General features: G+C 43.7%; 1 protein-coding gene across 6 annotated transcripts in view; it reads right to left on the reverse strand.

Moving 5' to 3' along the window:
• LOC140194927 (upstream-binding protein 1-like) overlaps window positions 1–21,871 on the reverse strand; it is a 107,618-nt gene that overhangs the window by 46,857 nt on the left and 38,890 nt on the right. For all 6 annotated transcript variants that reach the window (XM_072252342.1, XM_072252361.1, XM_072252352.1 and 3 more), the window contains exon 5: window positions 315–421. In XM_072252342.1, coding sequence (XP_072108443.1) covers window positions 315–421 — 107 coding nt within the window. The remainder of the gene's footprint in view (window positions 1–314; window positions 422–21,871) is intronic.

The raw sequence follows: 21,871 nt of genomic DNA on the forward strand, positions 1-21,871 counted from the left end.
CCAGCCATTATCAATGCTCTGCAGAGAGTGTCTGCCCAGCGTCAGTGGTTGCATAACCAGGACTTGAGATGTGCACCAGCTGCTCATACAAACATCCACCACCTGCTCCCGCGGTTTCATGTGACCCTGCTCAGCAGGGCCAAGGAGGTGCTACACCCTGCCCAAGGGTGAACTGCAGGCTAGCAGAGGGAAGGAATGCCTTACGCCTCCTTTGGTAGATATTTATCTCCAGCCCACCACCCTCGACAAGCTGTAACATCATTATTTACACTCGTTAATTACAACTTTTAAAACAGGAAGCCAACTACACAAACCTGAATAAAAGCGGAAGTGCGTTTAGTTGGGTCCCATAAGAATTCAATAGTATTCAACTGAGCTGGATTAGTTCTGGGGTCAATAATTCCAACTGACATCGGGATATCTGTATTAAAAACAAATAGTTGTCATAAATCCAACAATAATACACAATCAAAACACATAGAAGAAAATCTGCAGATGCTGGAAATGCAAGCCACACACACAAAATGCTGGAGGAACTCAGCAGGCCAGGCAGCATCTACGGAAAAAAGTACAGTCGACCTCGTCCTGCTGAAGAGTTTCGGCCCAAAACGTTGACTGTACTTTTTTTCCCATAGATGTTGCCTGGCCTGCTAAGTTCCTCCAGCATTTTGTGTGAGTCAATCAAAACACGTCAGGATTCAGTTATAAAGAACAAAATTTCAACAGAAGAGAGCAGGGACAGATGGGATATTCTGCACACCACAGTTCCTGTGGAGAAGATGGATTTTGCATAATTAGGCACTTGGCAAAGGTCTATAAGAGAAGTTGGGTTTAAGCAGAGTGGCTATTGTGTGACTGGATCAGTGTTAGAGTGAGAAGTTCAGGCTTTGGCTCACAGAGGCTTCAGCGAGGAGAGGCAGATGTTAGAGGACAGGTAAGATGTTTTTTCCCTGGTTAATTATTTTTCTTTATTATTACACAGTTAGAGCAGTGGGGAAGTGCAGGATAGTGGAATGCTCCTCTTGTAGGATGTGGAAAGGCAGGAAGATCTCCAGTGTCCCTGATGACTACACCTGGCCAGCTACAGCTTCTTTCCGATTGTGTTAAGGAATTGGAGCTGGAGCTGGATGAACTCTGGATCATTCAGAGTGCTGAGGGGTTGATTGACAGGCAATAGAGGAAAGTAGTTACATCCATGGTGCAAGACACAAAAAACTGGGTGACCATCAGGAGAGCGAAAGGGGATGGCAATCAGTGCAGAAAAACCCTGTGGCCATTCCTCTTAATAAGAGGCCAGTAATGTTGTGGGGATGGAACTGGACTCTCTGATGGTGGCGTCTGAAAAGAGGATGCTGTCCAAGTTGCATGCCATCTTGGACAATGTCTCCCATCCACTACATAATGTACTGGTTGAGCACAGGAGACATTCAGCCAGACTCATTCCACCGAGATGCAACACAGAGCATCACAGGAAGTCATTCCTGCCTGCGGCCATCAAACTTTACAACTCCTCCCTTGGAGGGTCAGACACCCTGAGCCAATAGGCTGGTCCTGGACTTATTTCCTGGCATAATTTACATATTACTATTTAACTATTTATGGCTTTATTACTATTTATTATTTATGGTGCAACTGTAACGAAAACCAATTTCCCCTGGGATCAATAAAGTATGACTATGATTGTAACAGTCATACCACTTTGGATATTGTTGAGGGTGATGACCATGCAGAGAAAAGTCACAGCAGTCAGGTCTCTGGCATGGAGTCAGACTCTGTGGCTCAAAAGGGAAGGGGGAGAAGAGGCATGCTGTAATGCCAAGGGATTCATTGATTAAGGGAATAGACAGCAGTTTGGTGGACAAAAACAAGATTTGCAGATGGTATGTTGTCTCCTGGGTGCAAAGGTCAGTCTAAGGTGAGTCCACAGCATTCTTAAGTGGGATAACGTTGTGATGGTGTGGTCTACATCAACGGAGGTAGGAAGACTGATGATGCCTTGCAACACGAGTTCAGGGCGTCAGGTGATGTTAAATGACAGAATTTCCAGGGTTGATATCTCAGGACTGGTGCATGTACCACCTGCTGGTGAGGCCAGAAATAAGAAGATCAGAAAGATTAACATCTAAGGAAATGGTACATGAGGGAGGGCTTCAAGGACCTGTGCAAACCAGATGGTTTTCACCTGAACTGGAGTGGGATTAATATCTCTGTGGGAAGATTTGTTAAACTTACATGGGGGGGAAGGGGGTTAAACTAGAGTTGCAGGGACATGGGAACCACACCACATGATGAAATATGGAATGGTGTGGCAAAAGATGCTATTAAGCCTACATAAATGTTCAGAGTTGTGAGTACTTCAATGCAAGCAGTATTGGTAAAAAAAAAAGGGCAGATGAGCTTAGGGCATGGATCAGCATGTGGAATTATGACACTGCAGCCACTGGTGAGACTTGGTTGCAGCAGGGACAGGGCAGCAACTCAATGCTCTGTTGACTGAAGAACAACTGCACAGGTGTGTGGACATCCGCGAGTTAGATTGGCAGGAAGAGTATAAAAAGAAGGCAGCTTTATAGAGCGGGCGACAGAGTAGGAGGGCTTTGGCTCAACAGGGCTCCGGCAATAACGGGTCGAGGTAAGTTAAGTTACTTGTGAAGAATAGGAATAGGAAGTACGTCTGTGAGGCCGGTGTTCTATACTGCATGTCGGATATGGGATGTCTGGGTAACTCCCAGCCTCCCTGATGGCCACACCTGCACCAAGTGCATTGAGCTGCAGCTCCTTAGGGACCGGGTTAAGGAACTGGAGATACAGCTCAATGACCTTCATATGGTCAGGGAAAGTGAGGCGGCGATAGAGAGGAGCTATATAGGCAAATAGTTACACCAGGGCCTCGGGAGATAGACAAGTGGATAACTATCAGGAGAGAGAAGGGCAAGAGTCAGATACTAGAGAGTACCCCTGTGGCTGTCCCCTTTAACAATAAGCACTCCTGTTTGAGTACTGTTGGGGGGGGGGGGGGAACAACCTACCTGGGGGAAGCAACAAAATCTGGCTCGATGGCTCAGAAAAGTAGGGAAAGGAAGAAGATGGCAGCAGTGATAGGGGACTCTATAATTAAGTGGTCAAACAGGTGATTCTGTGGACGCAGGAAAGAAACACAGATGGTAGTTTGCCTCCCAGGTGGCAGGGTCCAGGATGTTTCTGATCATGTCCACAATATCCTGAAGTGGGAAGGTGAACAGCCAGAGGTTGTGGTACATATTGGTAGCAAAAACATAGGTAGGAAAAGAGAGGGGGTCCTGAAAACAGACTACAGGGAATTAGGAAGGAAGTTGAGAAGCAGGACCTCAAAGGTAGTCAGCTCGGGATTATTGCCTGTGCCACACGACAGTGAGTATAGGAATAGAGTGAGGTGGAGGATAGATGCATGGCTGAGGGATTGGAGCAGGGGGCAGGAATTAATATTTCTGGATCATTGGGACCTTTTTTGGGGCAGGAACGACCTGTACAAAAAGGATGGGCTGCACTTCAACCCGAGGAGAACCAATATCCTGGCAGAGAGGTTTGCTAAGGCTATTGGGGAGAGTTTAAACTAGAATTGCTGGGGGGTGGGAACTAAACTGAAGAGACAGAGGAAGGGGCAGTTGGCTCATAAATCGAGAAAGCTTGTAGACAGCGTGAGAGGGAGGATAGGCAAGTGATAGAGAAGGAATACACTCAGACTGCTGGTTTGAGGTGTGTCTATTTTGAAGCATGGTGCATCATGAACAAAGCGGATGAACTTAGAGCGAGGATCAGTACTTGGAGGTATGATGTTGTGGCCATTACAGAGATTTGGATGGCTCAGGGGCAAGAATGGTTACTTAAGAGTGCCAGGCTTTAGATGTTTCAGAAAGGACAGGGAGGGAGGCAAAAGAGGTGGGGGCGAGGCACTGTTAATCAGAGATACTATCACGGCCGTAGAAAAGGAGGAAGTCACGAAGGGTTTGTCTACTGGGTCTCTGTGCGTGGAAGTTAGGAACAGCAAGGGGTCAGTAACTCTACTGGGTGTTTTTTATAGACCACCCAATAGTAACAGGGACATTGAGAAGCAGATAGGGAGACAGTTTCTGACATGGTGCAATAATAACATGGTTGTCATGATGGGAGATTTTAATTTCCCCAATATTGATTGGCATCTCCCTAGAGCAAGGGGTTTAGATGGAGTGGAGTTTGTCAGGTGTGTTCAGGAAGGTTTCCAGACACAATATGTAGATAGCCTATAAGAGGAGAGACTGTACTTGATCTGGTATTGGGAAATGAACCTCGTCAGGTGTCAAGTCTCTCAGTGGGAGAGCATTTTGGAGGTAGTGATCACAATTCTATCTCCTTTACCATAGCACTGGAGAGAGATAGGAACAGACAAGTTAGGAAAGTGTACAACTGGAGTAAGGGGAAATATGAAGCTACCAGGCAGGAACTTGGAAGCATAAATTGGGAACAGATGTTCTCAGGGAAATGTACGTTAGAAATGTGGCAGGGGATATTGGCGTGGTGTTCTGCATAGTACATTCCAATGAGACAGGGCAAGAATGGTAGGGTACAGGAATCATGGTGTACAAAGGCTGTTGAAAATCTAGTCAAGAGGAAAAGAAAAGCTTATGAAAGGTTCAAAAAACCAGGTAATAATAGAGATCTAGAAAAGTATAAAAAGTATAAGGCTAGCAGGAAGGAGCTTAAGAATGAAATTAGGAGAGCCAGAAGTAATAGAGATCTAGAAAAGTATAAAAAGTATACGGCTAGCAGGAAGGAGCTTAAGAATGAAATTAGGAGAGCCAGAAGTGGCCTTGAGAAGGCCTTGGTAAACAGGATTAAGGAAAATCTGAAGGCATTCTACAAGTACGTGAAGAGTAAGGGGATAAGACATGAGAGAATAGGACCTATCAAGTGTGACAGTGGAAAAGTGTGTATGGAAATGGAGGAGATAGCACAGGTACATAATAAATACTTTGCTTCAGTATTCACTACGGAAAAGGATCTTGGCAATTGTAGGAATGACGTACAGCACACTAAAAAGCTTCAGCGTATAGACATTCAGAAAGAGGACTTGCTGGAGCTTTTGGAAAGCATCAAGTTGGACAGACCACCGGGACTGGACGAGATATAACCCAGGCTACTGTGGAAGGCGAGGGAAGTGATTGCTGAGCATCTGGCAATGATCTTTGCATCATCAGTGGGGATGGGAGAAGTTCTGGAGGATTGGAGGGTTGCAGATGTTGTTCCCTTATGCAAGAAAGGAAGCATAGGTAGCCCAGGAAATTATAGACTAGCAAGTCTTACATCAGTGGCTGGTAAGTTGATGGAGAAAATTCTGAGAGGCAGGACTTATGAACATTTAGAGAGGCATAATATGATTAGGAATAGTCAGTATGGATTTGTCAAAGGCAGTTTGTGCCTTACTAGCCTGACAGAATTTTTTGATAAAGGTAGAGCAGCAGATGTAGTGTATATGGATTTCAGCAAGGCATTTGATAGGGTACTCCACGCAAGGCTTATTTAGAAAGTAAGGAGGCATGGGATCCAAGGGGACCATGCTTTGTAGATCCAGAATTGGCTTGCCCACAGAAGGCAAAGAGTGGTTGTAGAAGGATCAAATTCTGCGTGGAGGTTGGTGACCAGTGGTGTGCCTCAGGGATCTGTTCTGGGACCTCTTCTCTTTGTGATTTTTATAAATGACCTGGATGACGGAGTGAAGGGATGGGTTAGTAAGTTTACTGATGACACAAAGGTTAGGGGTGTTGTGGATAGTGGGGAGGTCTGTCCGAGGTTACAGCGGGACATCGATAGGATGCAAAACTGGGCTGAGAAGTGGCAGATGAAGTTCAGCCTAGGTAAGTGTGAGGGAAAGGGTGCAGAGGATATTTACAAGGATGTTGCCTGGATTGGGGAGCATGCCTTATGAGAATAGGTTGAGGGAACTTGGCCTCTTCTCCTTGGAGCAATGGAGGATGAGAGGTGACCTGATAGAGGTGTATAAGCTGATGAGCGGCATTGATCATGTGAATAGTCAGAGGCTTTTTTCCCCCCAAGGCTGAAATGGCTAGCACGAGAGGGCACAGCTTTAAGGTGCTTGGAAGTAGGTACAGAGGGAATCAGGGGTAAGTTTTTTTTTAAAAACGCAGAGAGTGGTGAGTGCATGGAATGGGCTGCCGGCGACTGTGGTAGAGGCTTTTAAGAGGGTCCTAGATAGGTACATGGAGCTTAGAAAAATAGGGGGCTATGGGTAACCCTAGATAATTTCTAAAGTAAGTATATGTTCAGCACAGCATTTTGGGCTGAAGGGCCTGTATTGTTCTGTAGGTTTTCTATTTTTCTATGTTTTAGATGTGATGGAGCTGAAGAGATTAAAGGGGGTGAGGCAGCGTTAATAGTCAAGGAAAATATCCCAGTGCTCAGACAAGACAGCCAGGAGAGCTTGGCTAGTGAGGCTCTATGGGTAGAACCAAGGAATAAGAAAGGTATGGCCATGTTCATGGGATTATATTATAGACCACCCAATAGTTACGGGATTTACAGAGAAATCACAGACTGTTGCAAGAAACATAAGTTGTGATAATAGGTGATTTTAACTTTCCACATTTGACTAAGACTCCCATACTATAAAAGGATTAGATGGAATAGAGTTTGGCAAATGTGTTCAGGGAAGTTTACTTAATCATTACATAAAAATCCCAACTAGAATGTGCAATATAAGATCTCCTACTGGGGAATGAGAGATGGCAAGTGACAGAAGTTTGGGTCAAGGAACACTTTGCATCCAGTGATCATAATGCCATCAGCTTCAAGATAATTATGAAAAAGGGCAGGTCTGGTCTTCTGGTTGAGATTTCAAATTCTAAAAGTACCTGGCAAATGATGATTTGGACAGAATGATTTCTGGCAAAGCTGTGCTTAGTAAGTAGCGGGCTTTCAAAAGTGAATTTTTGAGAGTACTGAGTTTGTATGTTCCTGTCAGAATAAAAGGCAAGGATAACGAGTTTAAGGAACCATAGTTTTTGAGCGATATTGCGGACCTGGTTAAAAAGAAGATGTGCATATAACATACTTCAGGAGTATAACAAATGCAAGAGAACACTTAAGGAGGAAATTGAGAAGGCTAAAAGAAGGTATGAAGTTTCTCAAGTGGAAAAGGTGAAGGAGAATCTAGGTGAAGAATAGCTTCTACAGGTTATAGTAAAATCAAAAGGATAGCAAAGGAGAAAATTGAATCTCAAAGATCACAGAGGTCACCTATGTATGGAGCCAAAAGAGATGAGGGAGATCTTAAATGGATTTTTTGTATCTGTATTTACTCAGGAGATGGACACAGCCAATACAAGTGAAGCAAATCCGCAGTGAAGTCATGGACCACATACAGATCACACAGGAGCGGGCGTTTGATCTGCTCAGGAAAATAAACCCCCAGGGCCTGACAAGATGTTCCCTTGGACCATGTCGGAGCCTAGTGCAGAAACTGTAGGGGTCCCAGTGGAGATATTTAAACTATCCTTAGCCAAGGATGAGGTGCCAGAGGGTTGGGGGATAGCTTATGCTGTTCTGTTGTTTAAGAACAGCTCTAAGAATAACCCTGGAAATTATAGGCCGGTAAGCCTGGCATTAGTCTTAAGTACGCTACTAAGAGATATTCTAAGGAACCGGATACACTTGAATAGTTAGGCACTGATTAGGGATACTCAACATGGCTTTGTGTGCGGTAGGTGGTGACTAACCAATCTTACAGTTTTTGAAGAAGTTACCAGGAAGGTTGATGAAGGCAGTGGATGTTGTCTACATGGACTTTAGCAAGGGCTTTTGACAAAGTCCACATAGGAGGCCAGTCAAGAAGGTTCAGTTGCTTGGCGTTCAGGATGAGGTAGTAAATTAGATTAGACATTGACTTTGCGGAAAAAGCCAGAGAGTGACGGCAGATGGTGGCTTCTCTGACTGGATGGCTGAGACCAGTGCTCTGCCACAGGGGTCTATTTTTATTTGTCATTTATATCAACATCTGGATGATAATGTAGTAAACTGGATCAGCAAATTTGCTGATGATGCCAAGATATCCATTAAGATGGTGGTGCGCTCAGATGCAGCGACCTCTCTGAGTCCATTTAAAAGTGTGATTGTTTTCCGTTTACATCTTTTTCATGATCACAACACACTGCTATTTATCAAGAACATCAAATACTGCAAGTCGATCCCACTAGCAAGTTGCTGCATAGCGATGAAACTGGACCTGTGCTCCGGGTTGCAGCCTGCTTCAGCTAGGAACTCGTTGTGCGTTTCAAATGATAGTGCAAATAATTGTCTTTGGTGTTTTGCTTTTGAGAGCAAGATCCTGTCGGATGGTGGTAATACAGAACACCGCAAGTCTGATTCACTGGCTCATTGGCGAGACCGACAGCAGGAGAGCTGTTTGGCCTCTGTTGTGGTGTGGACCAGGCCCTCATTCAGGCCTTGGAGCCATCTGCTGCCGCTGCCAAGGAAGGAGACACCGCTGGATTGGGGGCTAGCTCTTCCAGTCAGTGCTCTCCAATGTTCACTGAGTGGAAGACAAGCTGGGTTGCATTTGTCTGCACTGCATGATATGAAGAACTGCTTCAGGCTGTTCTTGCAGAAATGTGTCTCCAGGATAACATCCATGCACCATCAATCTACAGGCCATGACACTCAGGGACTACATTATTATTTTTTAATGTTTTATTGTAACGATGATGTTCTGCTGTACATGCTGTCGGTTCTAAGTTTTGTATCCTGTCTATATTTGTCCGGCTGTATTCATGCATATGGTTGAATGACATTGAACTTGAATTGAGCGGAGTAGTGGACAGCAAGGAAGGCCATCAAAAATTGCAGTGGAATCTGAACAAGATGGAAAAATGGCTGATGGAATATATTATAGACAAGTGTGATGGGTCGCAATTTGGGAGGACACGAGGGTAGGACTTGCATGGCGAGCAGTAGGGCACTGAGGAGTGAAGTAGAACAAAGGGATCTGGGAACGCACAAAGTGGAGGCACGTGTAGATGTGGCTGTAAAGATAGATTTTGGCATGTTAACCTTCATAAATCAAAGTATGAGTATTGGAGTTGGGATGTCATGTTGAAGTTGAACAGGACGTTGGTAAGGTGAAATGTTTAAGAGGAACATTAGGGTGATCTTCTTGACTCGGTGGTGAGAGTGTGGAACAAGCTGCCAGCAGAACTGGTGGATGCTGGTTCAATTTCAATCTTTAAGAGAAATTTTGATAAGTACGTGGATGGGAGGGGCATGCAGGGCCATGGGCTGAGTGCAGGTCAACATGATTAGGCAAATTAATAGTCCTGCGCGGAATAGATAGGCTGAAGGGACCGTTTCTGTACTGGAGTGTTCTATGACTAAGACAAATTATATTAATTCACTTCAAACCGATAGAGTCTAACTCACATTCTCAGCATTTATTTATTTAGTTGTTTACTATTTGCAGAGCTCCTCTTCTTTTGCACATGAATTGTTTGTTAGTCTTTGCGTGTAGTTTTACATTAATTACACTGCATTTCTTTGTTACCTGCAAGAAAATGAATCTGGACCTGTCGCCACTGGAGTTCAAAAGAGTGAGCAGGGATCTCATTGAAGCCCATCAACTATTGAAAGGTCTAAGATAGAGAGCACGGAGTACATGTTTCCTACAGCAGGGATTCAATGACCAGAGGGCACAGCCACAGAATACAAATTCCCCTTTAGAACAGAGGAATTTCTTTAGCCAGAGGATGGTGAATCTGCTAGGGATATTTAAAACTGAGATTGGTAGGTTCTTGATTCATCAGAGCATCAAAGATTACTGGGAGAAAGAAAAATGGGGATGAGGGGGATAATAAATCAGTCGAGATGGAATAGCAGAACAAACTCAGTGCATTGAATGATCCAAATCTGCTACTAGATGGTGATACGTACATACTTAGTTCATAAATTTACTTTGAAATTTGAAGTCATTAAAGAGAAATGGCAGGAACTGGCTGAAGTCCAAATATGAGATTAAAGATTCCCCACAAGCCAAGGGTACTTCCCCTTCATGTACATTTAAATCATTGCATCATCTAGGAACTACAGTAGCTTTTCTTCCATCATTAAATAACATTGAGCTCCTAATCAACATTTCAACAGTTATCTTAAGAAACAATTAGACAACCACCTGGAGGCACAATGGAAAAAAGATGAATCACAGTGTGTATATATTTATTCAAAGAGATCGAGACAACACTATCTCCCTTCTTTGCATCAGAGGACAGTTTCATTTAGCAATAGTTTGGAACATTCAGACTGTAAGGTCCGAGTGCATTATTAGAGTAAACTGGGTATTTTCCATCAACCACAAACTCACATTTAAAACAGAAAAATAGTGCAAGGTCCAAATTCAGGCTACTTTATTGTCATAAACATCAGGGGCAATGACATTTCTTGCTCACGTAAGGTTGACTGTTTACTCTTTCCCATAGATACTGACTGGCCTGCTGAGTTCCTCCAGCATTCTGTGTAATCACAAGTATCACAAGTATAATTCAATGCCACCTTGAGAAGGTATGTAGAGTGCCAATAAGATTCTAGAGGTGAACTCCCCTGGTAAATAAAAAGGGCTAAACTTTAATAGGAATTCCAGATCAGAGGCATGATAACATAACAGTTAGAGTAATTCTTTACAGTACCACGACCAAGGTTCAATTCCCAACAACGTCTGTATGGAGTTTGTATGTTTCCCTGTGACTGTAGGTTTCCTCTGGTTTCCTCCCACATTCCAAAGATGTATGGGTCAGCAGGTTAATATGTCACCTGGGTGTAATTGGGTAGCACAGGCTCCATGGGCCAGAAGAGACTGTTACTGTGCTGTATCTCTAACTTTAAAAAAAACTGACTTAAGACAGACATGTCAACGTACCATGAAGCCCTGATCATAACACAGACATTGCTGCATTTCCCAATTTCCCAGTGCCTGAAGATATTGTAAGGGCATGATAAAAGATGGAGAAACCCTCAGGGCCGTATCAATGGATCAACTGGATGAGCCACGTGTCAATGATACAAAAGGCACAGCAGTTCCCAAGCTCACTTTGAAATGGCAGGCTTGCTGGTTTTTTGGTGATTGAACATTAGCTAGAAGTGTGCTGGGTGGTAGGGGCCGAAATCTCCACTGTTTCAGTCACACCAGGAGGCTCCATGACTGCCATTCTTCTGTGGTTGGTTTGTACTCTCAGCTGCACCAGTAGCTATTCCAATAAGTCCCTTTGATTTAGCAATGTTTTAAAGCTGACTTCAGTGCTGGATTCCCAGGATTGGATGTCTGTCTAAGCAGGAGGCATGAGGGCAAGTGAGATGGTGAACCGAAGAGTTCAAGGCCTGGAGTTTGAGATCCTGTCGTCAGTTAGTCCAGTGATCGGTCGCTCTCTATGACTGTGTCTGTGGGTGTGGATGGGTGGGGAGGGAGATGAGGGGCTTGTTTTGCTGCTGGGTGTTTTGCTTTGTTTTGGTGTGTTTTATGTTGTTCTGCTGAACATTGTAGGCACGCTATGTTGGCACCGAAAACATGTGGCAACAGTTACAGGCTGCTCCTAGCACATCCTCAGGTTGTGTTCGTTGTTAACACAAACAACACATTTCACTTTATGATTCGATGTACGTGATAAATGAATCTGAAATTGAATCAGTATATTTAAGTAACCTTCCCATTTCCTAACCACAGTTTCTTCATGACCATTAATGACAAGGCACTCAAATACATCTTCACTCAGCTCTGCTCCACAACACAGCAAGGAAAGGGTTCTACTTGTCCTCATGTTCTACCCCAGGCACCTTCACTTTCAATTTCCACCTCCTTCCTCACCTCAGCATCCAGAAGAAAAAGTGTTCTCTTCAAACACCCTAGCTCGCCCTTCCATGCCCAGCACCCATTCTCTTTCTTGCAGAACTCTTCCATCTGTTCACAACTGAATCCCTTTCATCTTCTCTCTTAGTTTCAATTTAATTACCAATAGATGGCTTATCTAGAGCTCCAGTTCACAATTCTGTGATCAATCATGGGCCTGTTCCTCAGAATGGAAAACTTTGTCTTTACAGAGAGTGGTGGTGTGTGGAATGTCCTGCCAGGGTGGTGCAAGAAGCAGATATATTCAGGACATTTAACAGCCTCTTAGAAAGGCACATGGATGAAAGAAAACTGGAGGGCTACGTGAGATGCAAGGGTTAGATCAATGCTGGAGTAGGTTAAGAAGGTCAGTGGCACGGTAGCATAATAGTTAGTTCAATCACTTTACAGCAGAAGCAATCACTGATTGGAGTTCTATAAGGAATTTGTCTGTTCGCCCCGTGACTACTTGTTTCATCCAAGTGCTCTGAATTCCACATATATTCCAAACAGGTACAGATTAGGGTTAGTAAATTGTGAGCATGCTATGTTGGCACCGGAAGTGTGATGGCATTTGTGGGTTAACCACACACACACACACAATCCTTGTCAATTTGAGTTAACACAAGCTATGCGCTAATCTGTATATGCCTTTCCAGTTTAAGATTGCGCTACTGAAACACAGCAACACTTCCTGACAGCAAAGAAAATTACTAAATACTTTATTAATCAGTTTTTCTCAAAAATGACCATTGCAAGCAATAGCCTGCAACTTCCCTCTCAAAGGTGAGCTGTACAGCCTGGCATTTTTGCACTGTGAACTGAAATCTTGAAGGTGCAGTCTTATTCAATGGTTTTAATTGGGTTTCTATATTTTATGGCTGCCTGCAAAGAGACACATCTCAAGGTTGCATATAGTATACATACTTTGATAATAAATGTATTTTAAACTTTGTAAGCTTCAATGTTTCAATGTACGTGTGACAAATAAAGCTAATTTTTAGACATTCAAAGGCAAAAAGGCTCCTTCCACATCCATAGCAATTCACTTTATCTGGTGTACTGCACTTGGTGCTCACAACATAATCTGCTCCACAGAGATACAAAATGCATATTGGACGAATGCTTTGCAAGGGTCATTCCAAGCTTCCGTTCAAATGACTCCTCCCCAGCCACTCTGGCCTCTTTCTCAAGCAGCATATTCTCTCCCCACAAAACCCACTGTGAGCTCCAGGAAACACACACAAAATGCTGGAGTAACTCAAGATGATAGGTGAAACCTGGAAAGGGAAGGATGAAGTAAAGAGCTGGGAAGTTGACTGGTGAAAGAGACAGAAGGCCATGGAAGAAAGGCAGGGAGGCAATGGGCAGGCAAGGAGATAAGGTGAGAGAGGAAAAGAGGGGAGGGCGGGAGCATTCATGCCACAAGTTTGGAAGCTACCCAAACAGAATATAAGATGTTGTTCCTCCAACCCAAGTGTGGCCTCATCACGACAGTGAAGAAGGCCATGGATGGACATATTGGAATGGGAATGGGAAGTGGAATGAAAATGGGTGGCCACTGGGAGATCCCACTTTTTCTGGCGGACCCTTGTTTTGGCCTGAAGCATCGACAATACTCTTTTCCATAGATGCTGCCTGGCCTGCTGAGTTCCTCCAGCATTTTGTGTGATCTGCAGATTTTCTCTTTTTTGTGTGCGTTGGTTGGATTTCCAGCAGCTGCAGATTTTCTCTTGTTTGTAAGCTCCAGGAACATCACTTCAGCTTGCATCTGGAATTTTGTAGCCCTGGGACTCAATTCGGAATGCAACTATTTCAGATAACTAGTTTCTCCAGTTTGTTTCAATCCTGACACAAGATATTCCACCTTTATTTAGTTTATCCACTCTCCACAGATGCTGCTTTACCTGCTGAGTGTAGCCGCATCGCTAACAATTAAACCCAAAAGTATAACGGGAGGCAATGCCAACTTTACAAAAGCAAAATTCATTCTGAGAAAAAAAATGGTTTAGAACATATAGAACATAGAAATCTACAGCACATTACAGGCCCTTCAGCCCACAAAATTGTGCCAACCATGTAACCTATTCTAGAAATAAAAGGGGGAGAAAACTGCCTAAAATTACCCTATTGCATAGCCCTTGCAGCGACGAGAAGGAGGTGGAGGCCTTCTACAGTAAAATTCACGAAGCTGTCACCTCAATACCAGCACATAACTTCCTGGCTGTGCTTGGCGATTTTAATGCCCAGGTTGGACTGGAAGATGGTCCATACTCATACCAAGACTTTACCAACAGAAGTGGACAATACCTGGATGATTTCATCCAGGAACACAGTCTCATTGTCGCCAACACACAATTCAAGAAGCGAGCTGATAAACTATGGACATACAAGAACAGAGCCTCCATCTACAGGAAACAGCTGGATTACATCCTCGTAAGAACCAAATGGCGTATTTGTGAGATCAACACAGAAGCCTACAGCACCTTCAACTCGATCAGTTCTGACCACAGTACTGTCAATGCAAGTGAGACTGAGCCTGCGGCAATCCAAAGCCACAGGTCCCAAGGAGAAGGTAGACTGGAAGGCATTCTCCTCACAACCTATTCTTCCAGCCCACTACAGTGGAGCTGAGAAATTGCTTCGGCCTACTGGAAAGGGAGAAGGAAGAGACTGCCTCCGACTGCTATCAATGGCTCATAGACGCACATACAGATGCAACAAAGAGTTTGCCTACTGTGAAGCGAATCAAGAAGAGCTGGATCTCGAAACATGCTGATGTCATCGCAGCAAGAAGCGTGGTCAATGCTCGTCATGCTGAACTTAGGAGCGAAACAGAAGAGCTAAGAGACAAGTTCAAGACAGCAAAGAAGAATCTCTTTGCCACCTACGACCGACTGAAGTAAGAGGAACTAGCTGAGAGGATTAGCAAGGTAGACGCTGCTAATGAAGATATGGAGAAGCATGGCGCCTAGTCAATGGGATCAGTAGATGGACTAAGTCCCCATCAGGTCAAATAAGGGGTAAAACAGCAGAGGACCATGTCCAGACATGGTTTACCCACTTTAAGAACCTGCTGGGAAGCCCTCCAACATAGAAGAGGAGGAGGACATACCCACGATACTAACGCAAGTCGACATCGATGACGGCACGTTCACCATTGAGGAACTGAAGGCAGCCAAATGTGCACTCAAACAGGGCAGGAGTGTTGGATCAGATGGAATAACACCAGATGTCCTGAAGAACTGTGACCTGGACGACATCTTGCTGGACATTTGTAATACAGCACTGATGAAAGGTGACAAACCAGAACAGTGGTCACTCTCAAACATTATCCCAGTCCCCAAGTCTGGATCCCTCACAAAGACAGATAACTACCACGGTATCAGCTTGACCTGCATCTTAGCAAAGTTATATAATCGGATGATCTTGAACAGGATTCGCACCGCCATTGACCCTAAGCTAGGATTCAATCAGAACGGTTTTCAGCAGAGTGCACAACAGTAATGCAAATATTTGCTCTCCGTAGGATCATCGAGGAAGTCAAGAACAACCTACCAGCCGTGCTTGTTTACATCGATTTTCGCAAAGCTTTTGACTCCATTCACCGAGGTAAAATGCGGAAGATCCTGAAAGCTTATGGAGTGCCAGACCGTCTACTGAGAGCAATAGAGTCCAGCTATACCAAAACCATGGCAAAAGTTGAATCACCAGACGGAGAAACAGCAGTGTTGGAGCTCCTAGCTGCTGAGCTGCAAGGAGACACTCTGGCACCCTACATCTTTATAATCGTCCTTGATTACGCTCTGCATCAAGCTACCAAAGATCATGACAAGCTTGGTTTTACCATAAAACCACGACGAACCAAAAGGGTCAGACCAGTTATGCTCACAGATCTTGATTTTGCAGATAACATAGTCCTGCTCTCTGACCAGATGGAGGAAACACAGCAGCTACTGACAAAAGTGGAAATTGAGTTCAATAAAGTTAGACTTCACCTAAACGCTAAAAAGACAGCGGACATGGTGTTTAACTGCAATGAAGGTACTCTCAAGACCGTAAAGAATGACACCATTAAGAAAGTCGTTGACAAGTATTTCGGGTCAAGAATGATGAGTTCGGAGAAGGACATAAAGATACGGAAGGCACTGGCATGGAGGGCTATGAACGACATGAAGGAAATCTGGAAGTCGAACCTGACCAGAGGGCTTAAGAGGATCTTCATAGCAGTCATAGAGTCCATTCTCATATAGGGATGCGAGACGTGGACACTCACCAAGACTATGCGAAAGTCTCTAGATGGTTGCTATACACGAATGCTCCAGATGGTTCTTGATGTGAGTTGGCAACAGCACGACGAACATCAAGCTCTATAATGACCTACCGATGCTCACCACTAAAATCGAGGCGAGAAGACTGCAACTAGCAGGGCACTGTCTACACCACCCCGAGCTACTTGCCAGCCTAGTCATCATATGGGAGCCCAAGCAGGAGAGGATGAATCCTGGGTGCCCTCCCAAGACTATGGTCAACACGCTCCTAGAAGACAGCGGCACGGCTAATGTAGATGAACTGAACACACTGATGAGGGGGAGGGAGAAGTGGAGAGTCCGTCATCCTGCCCAACGCCGGCCCCCTAGGCCCGAGTCGAAGTAGTAGTAGTAGTAGTAGTAGTACCACCCTTTATTTTTCTAAGTTCCATAAAACTTCCATCTCAGAATTCCAGACAGTATTTCCAGTTTGAGAAGTCACACACAAGAATAGTTAATAGTCTGTGAAGTTCTTCAAGAAAACTCGTCATTTCTCTCATTATAGAATTGATGTGGAAACTTTAGACAGGGTATAGAGAATCTTTCCCTGGATGCTGTCAGGATTGGACAGGAAGTCCTACAAAGATAGGTTGAATGTGCTAAGGGTTTTCTCTTTGGAGTGAAGGATGAGATGTCACTTGATAGAGATGTACAAGATGTTAAGAGGCATAGATCAAGTGGTTAGCCAGAGACTTATCCCCCAATGCGGAAATTGTTAGCACAAGGGGGCATAACTATTTTATTTGGAGGGAAAGGTCAGATTGATCTGAGTAGGTTAAAAAGCAATAGATCAAGTGGACAGGCAGTGGCTTTTTCCCAGGGCTGAAATGGCTAATAGAGAGGGAGAAATTTCAAGGTGATTGAAGTATAGGGGAAGTCAGAGGTGTCGGTGTCTGTGCACACTAGATAACTAGGTGACCCATTGGGGCACCCTTTGAGAGAAAGCTAGTGCAGTCTGATGTGATGTGCTTTGGAAATTAAAGAAGAAAAACTCAGTTTATTAAAGAAGAAAGACACGTAGCAAGACAAATATAGCTCCTCCTTGTTTAACGAAGGACACTTCTGATGACAACATTTCTGGCTGATCTGCCACCCTTCAAGAATATTCTAACGTTTTCATTTATTTTTCCCCCACTTAAAGCCACATACAGCTGACCATGCTGGAACACCGGTTTCTCCAGAAAAATCAGCACACTCTCCATGGTTTGGCCTTGCACCTTATGTACAGTCATAGCAAAGCATGACTGTATCGGGAACTGGCTCCGCTGAAGAGGGACATCTTCCCCTTCTGATAAATAGAGAGTAATTCTTGGGATCATGACAATGTCATTTTCAAATGCACCAATGTTTATCTTTGCTACGATGAGATTGTCGTGCATCATTCGCGTTCCATTGCAAAACCTTGGTGGATCCAAGTTCCTCATTGAAATGATGGGAGATCGATCTCCTCTTCAATTCCAGTTTATGTGGTGGCAATCCAGAGAGTTCGACCGCATCAAGGAATTCTGTTGGAAAATGAGTGGCGTTAGCTCCTTCACTTACGGTATGGAAGGAACAGTATTCTTTCATGATTCCGGGGAAGCGTCTAATGCATGTGAAGTTTATTTTTCACATCATTTCATTGAGAGGAACCAACATAGAATTCCTCAAGAATAGTTCTGCAGGACTGTCGAATGTCGGGTAGATGAAATCAATGCATTCTTCCATAGTTTTTGCTGGCAGAATCATATCTTCAGGTAATTCGATTTCATCGTTTTCATTTTTCAACATCTTGTCTCCTCCAACATCCAATAAGAACTCAGAATATCATCCTTCTCCCTCACTCAATCATGTTTCTCTTCAGTTGAAACTTGATGAAGCTTCTCCATAAGTAGGATTTTTTTATGTATGATTCTCCACATCAGCATCATTTCCACATTTCACAACTGCTAGAAGCAGATGGAAATCGCCACAGCAAATGGTTAAAATACACCCGAAGGCCTCATTCTTGCTGCATACATCATGAAGAGATGTCCACGGTTTCGAAGCTCTCCCTCCTAATCATGGGGTACTCATCCCAAGACAATAAGCCTCACATTTTGGAGTAAATTTGCAGTATTGATGTTTTTAAATCGATGTTACAAAGGGCACCTTCATTGACTTTAAGGGGTATTTTGAATCTTGAATGTGCTGTCCTACCACCAGGCATCAATGTTGCTGCATTACCTGATGATGCTACAGCAGTAGCAACACCTCCATCTCCCCTAACTTTAGCGAGGACCAAGTTGATGATAAATGTCTTGCCCATTCCTCCTGGTGCATCAGTGAAAATCATTAAAGAGAGATTCCTTTCCAAGCAGTTGCACATATATTCATATACTGCTCTTTGTTCATTATTCAATAGGGTACTCTTCACCGCATATTCTCGAGTTGATCTTTCCCTTTCTCCTCTGCCTCTTCCTCTCTCCTCCTTCTCTGCCTGTTTTTGTCATTCTGGAGGTGTGCAGCCCTTTCATCCTTCGTCTCTTCATCTCTTCTACCATTTGTTCTTTCTCTCTGATCCTGGAGTCGTGCGGCCCTGGCCAGATCCGATTCTTGTTCTCTCCTCTGCTGTCTCTTCTTCTTTCATCTTTTTTGTCCTGACTCTTTGATCCTGGAGTCGTGTGGCCCTGGCCTCATCCGATTGTTGTTCTCCCCCTCTCCTTGCCGCTTCCCGACGACGTTTGGCATCATCTCTTGACAACAATGCCCCCCTTCTCTTTCCCTTTCCACGCAGCATAATTAGATTGTCCATACTTTTTTTTTACCCTGATGCTTGATAGAAGATACGAAGCAGTAACACCAAAGCCTCCGGGATGCTGATTTTTCTTGATGATGTGGTTGGCGCTCTCCTAAATGGACGTGATAGCCCTGCCCTTTTGCTGCTGTGAGCATCATGAGGGGCTGCTGAGGCTGGCCGTGTTCATGCGTCATGGTGTTGCATCGCTGTTTCCATGGAAGGTGGAATCAGCTTGGGTTGTGGAAAGCAGGGCCTGTTGATTGATGAGTGAGCAATTTTATACGCATATATAACCCTGAACTTTGCATGCATTCTGTAAGTTAGCGCATTTTAAGTTGATTTAGTCAAAAAAAAAAGTGCCGCTGTAATGCACCGTTTGGGCTAATTGGAAGTCACAAACAGACAAACAGAGCATGAGAATTTTAGTATATAGATACATATAACAAACACAAAGTGGGTGCACTGAACATTCAGACAGGGATGGTGGTATGGGCAGATACATTAAAACTTTTAAGAGACTCTTAGATAGGCACACAAATGATAGAAAAATGGAGAGCCATGTGAAGACAAGTGTTACATTGACCTTGGAGAAGGTTAAAAGATCAGCACAAAATTTGGGCTGAAGGGCCTATAATCTGTTGTACTGTTCTATGTTGTGTTCTATAAATCATAGAGAATTGATTGCTTAACTAGGATGTTTTCTGTACTTATTGATAGATAGAAAAGTAGAACACAGGCAAGGGCCCTTTAACCCATGACTGCACACAGAATTGTGAGTTGGAAAGTCTTGAGAGGCCACCCATGAGCAATTAAATTGAAACTAAACCTCATGAAGAAAGGAAACAGTTGCGAGGCTTCATTATTCTCAGTGCTGTGCTCAAAGTGTGAAAAGGCTAACAGTCTTGGAACCAGCAAGATAGGGACCATTTGGTTGTATGAGATAAGAAACTAAAAATTTCCCATCAGCACACATCAAAGTTGCTGGTGAACACAGCAGGCGTTTCCCATGGTATCCAGGTCTCAACAGCGGTCGGAACAATTTGTTGCCATGTCAGTAATAAGATATAAGAGGGGTCGAGGTTAAAACAGCAGAATAGTCATAGAAAACTACAGCACAAAAACAGGACCTTCAGCCCATTTAGTCCATGCTGAACCACTTAAATTGTCTTGTTTAAACCGATGGTTAGACTAGTCATGATACTCACTCAAGAAAACAATTTAATCACAAATAACATCCCGCTTTTCTGTGCTGACAGGCACAGTTGGCATATGGAACTGTAGCACTGTGAAAAAGATTGGCGTAAAAACAAAAAAAGCAAACAGAGTACATCAGCAATTGGTGAACAATTACATTTGAGCATAGCCCTGGGGCTCCACTTCAAAACTCATGACTGCAGCCCATCAAAATAAACCAGGCTAGTTCATCCTGCACCAGTATCAGAGTCCAAGTAAGACATTTTATGATTTAACATGCTGAGTAGCAAGATACACCCAAGGTCATGGAAAGTTATCAAGGTTAATTGAATTCTTGTATGCTTTATGAGATTTAAGTACAAGACTGAGTTGCATTAAACTTTTGTTCAAATTGTTTCTTTGTCTAGCATGAACTCCTGGTGGAGTCAGAGGGACAACACTGGATATTTTCTGGAATATTTTTTGTTTCAGATTTCAAGCAACTGTCTGCCTCTCCAAGCTCCAATATTCTTCACCTAGCTATGCCTCTCAGATTTTTCTATTAATCTCCAACATTCCAGAGAAATCAGTCCAAGTTTGTCCAACTTCTCCTTGTAAGCCAAGGATCCTTAATCTAGAAAACATCTTGATGTAACTCTTCAGCGCCCACTCCAGAGCTTCCATATTCTTCCTGTAATGTGACAATAAAATCTGCACAGCACTCCAAGTCAACCTGCAACATGACTTTTGACTCTTACTTATTGATTGACTAATTTATTGAGGGCTTTTCCGGCACTTCGAGCTGCATGGCCCAGAAATCCCCTGATTTAATCCTAGTCTAAGCATGGGACGATTAACAATGACCAATTAACCTACCAACTGATGCATCTTTGAACTGTGGGAGGAAAGCTGGAGGAAAACCACATGATTATGGAGAGAATGCACAAACTCTTCACAGCTGGTGGTGGGAATTGAACCCAGGTTGCCTATACTGTAAATCAGGGGTCCCCAACCTTTTTTGCACTGCGGACCGGTTTAATATTAACAATATTCTTGCGGACCAGCGGACCCAGGGGGAGGGTTGCCGACGGACAAGAGTAGCAGTCAAATACGTTGGGTTTACCCCGAGAAAGACTACAATGACCATGAAGACTTGCGCGGGCACCAGTGCACATCCGCGTACATGTAACATGCCGAATTTTCTCTACAAATCGTTTTTGGCGATTCTGTCGGGGGGGATGTTAATCACGACTGGAACGTAGGTGATAAGTTGCTAATACACTCAATTTCATTTCTAAAAGGGTTTATCTAACGAATTTAATATTAAACACACAGCACATATTTTCCTTGCACGAATATAGTGATAAATCAATTATCGGGGGAAGACAGGGGAGCTTGAAGTAAGTGTTGAACAAACTTCCAGCAGAAGTGGTAGAGGCAGGTTTGATATTATCATATATCATATATTATCATTTAAAGAAAAATTGGATAGGTATATGGACAGGAAAGGAATGGAGAGTTATGGGCTGAGTGCAGGTCGGTGGGACTAGGTGAGAGTAGCGTTCCGCACGGACTAGAAGGGCCTGTTTCCGTGCTGTAATTGTTCTATGGTTATATACGCAAGTCAATAGCCTCGTAACATTTTAAGTAACGTTTGGATATTAAACACACAGCACATATTTTCCCTGTATGAACATATAAAATCATTGCAACACACCAATATCGCTGAAACAGTGG

This window comes from Mobula birostris, chromosome 1 (assembly GCF_030028105.1).
Source record: "Mobula birostris isolate sMobBir1 chromosome 1, sMobBir1.hap1, whole genome shotgun sequence".
Lineage (NCBI taxonomy): Eukaryota > Metazoa > Chordata > Chondrichthyes > Myliobatiformes > Myliobatidae > Mobula > Mobula birostris.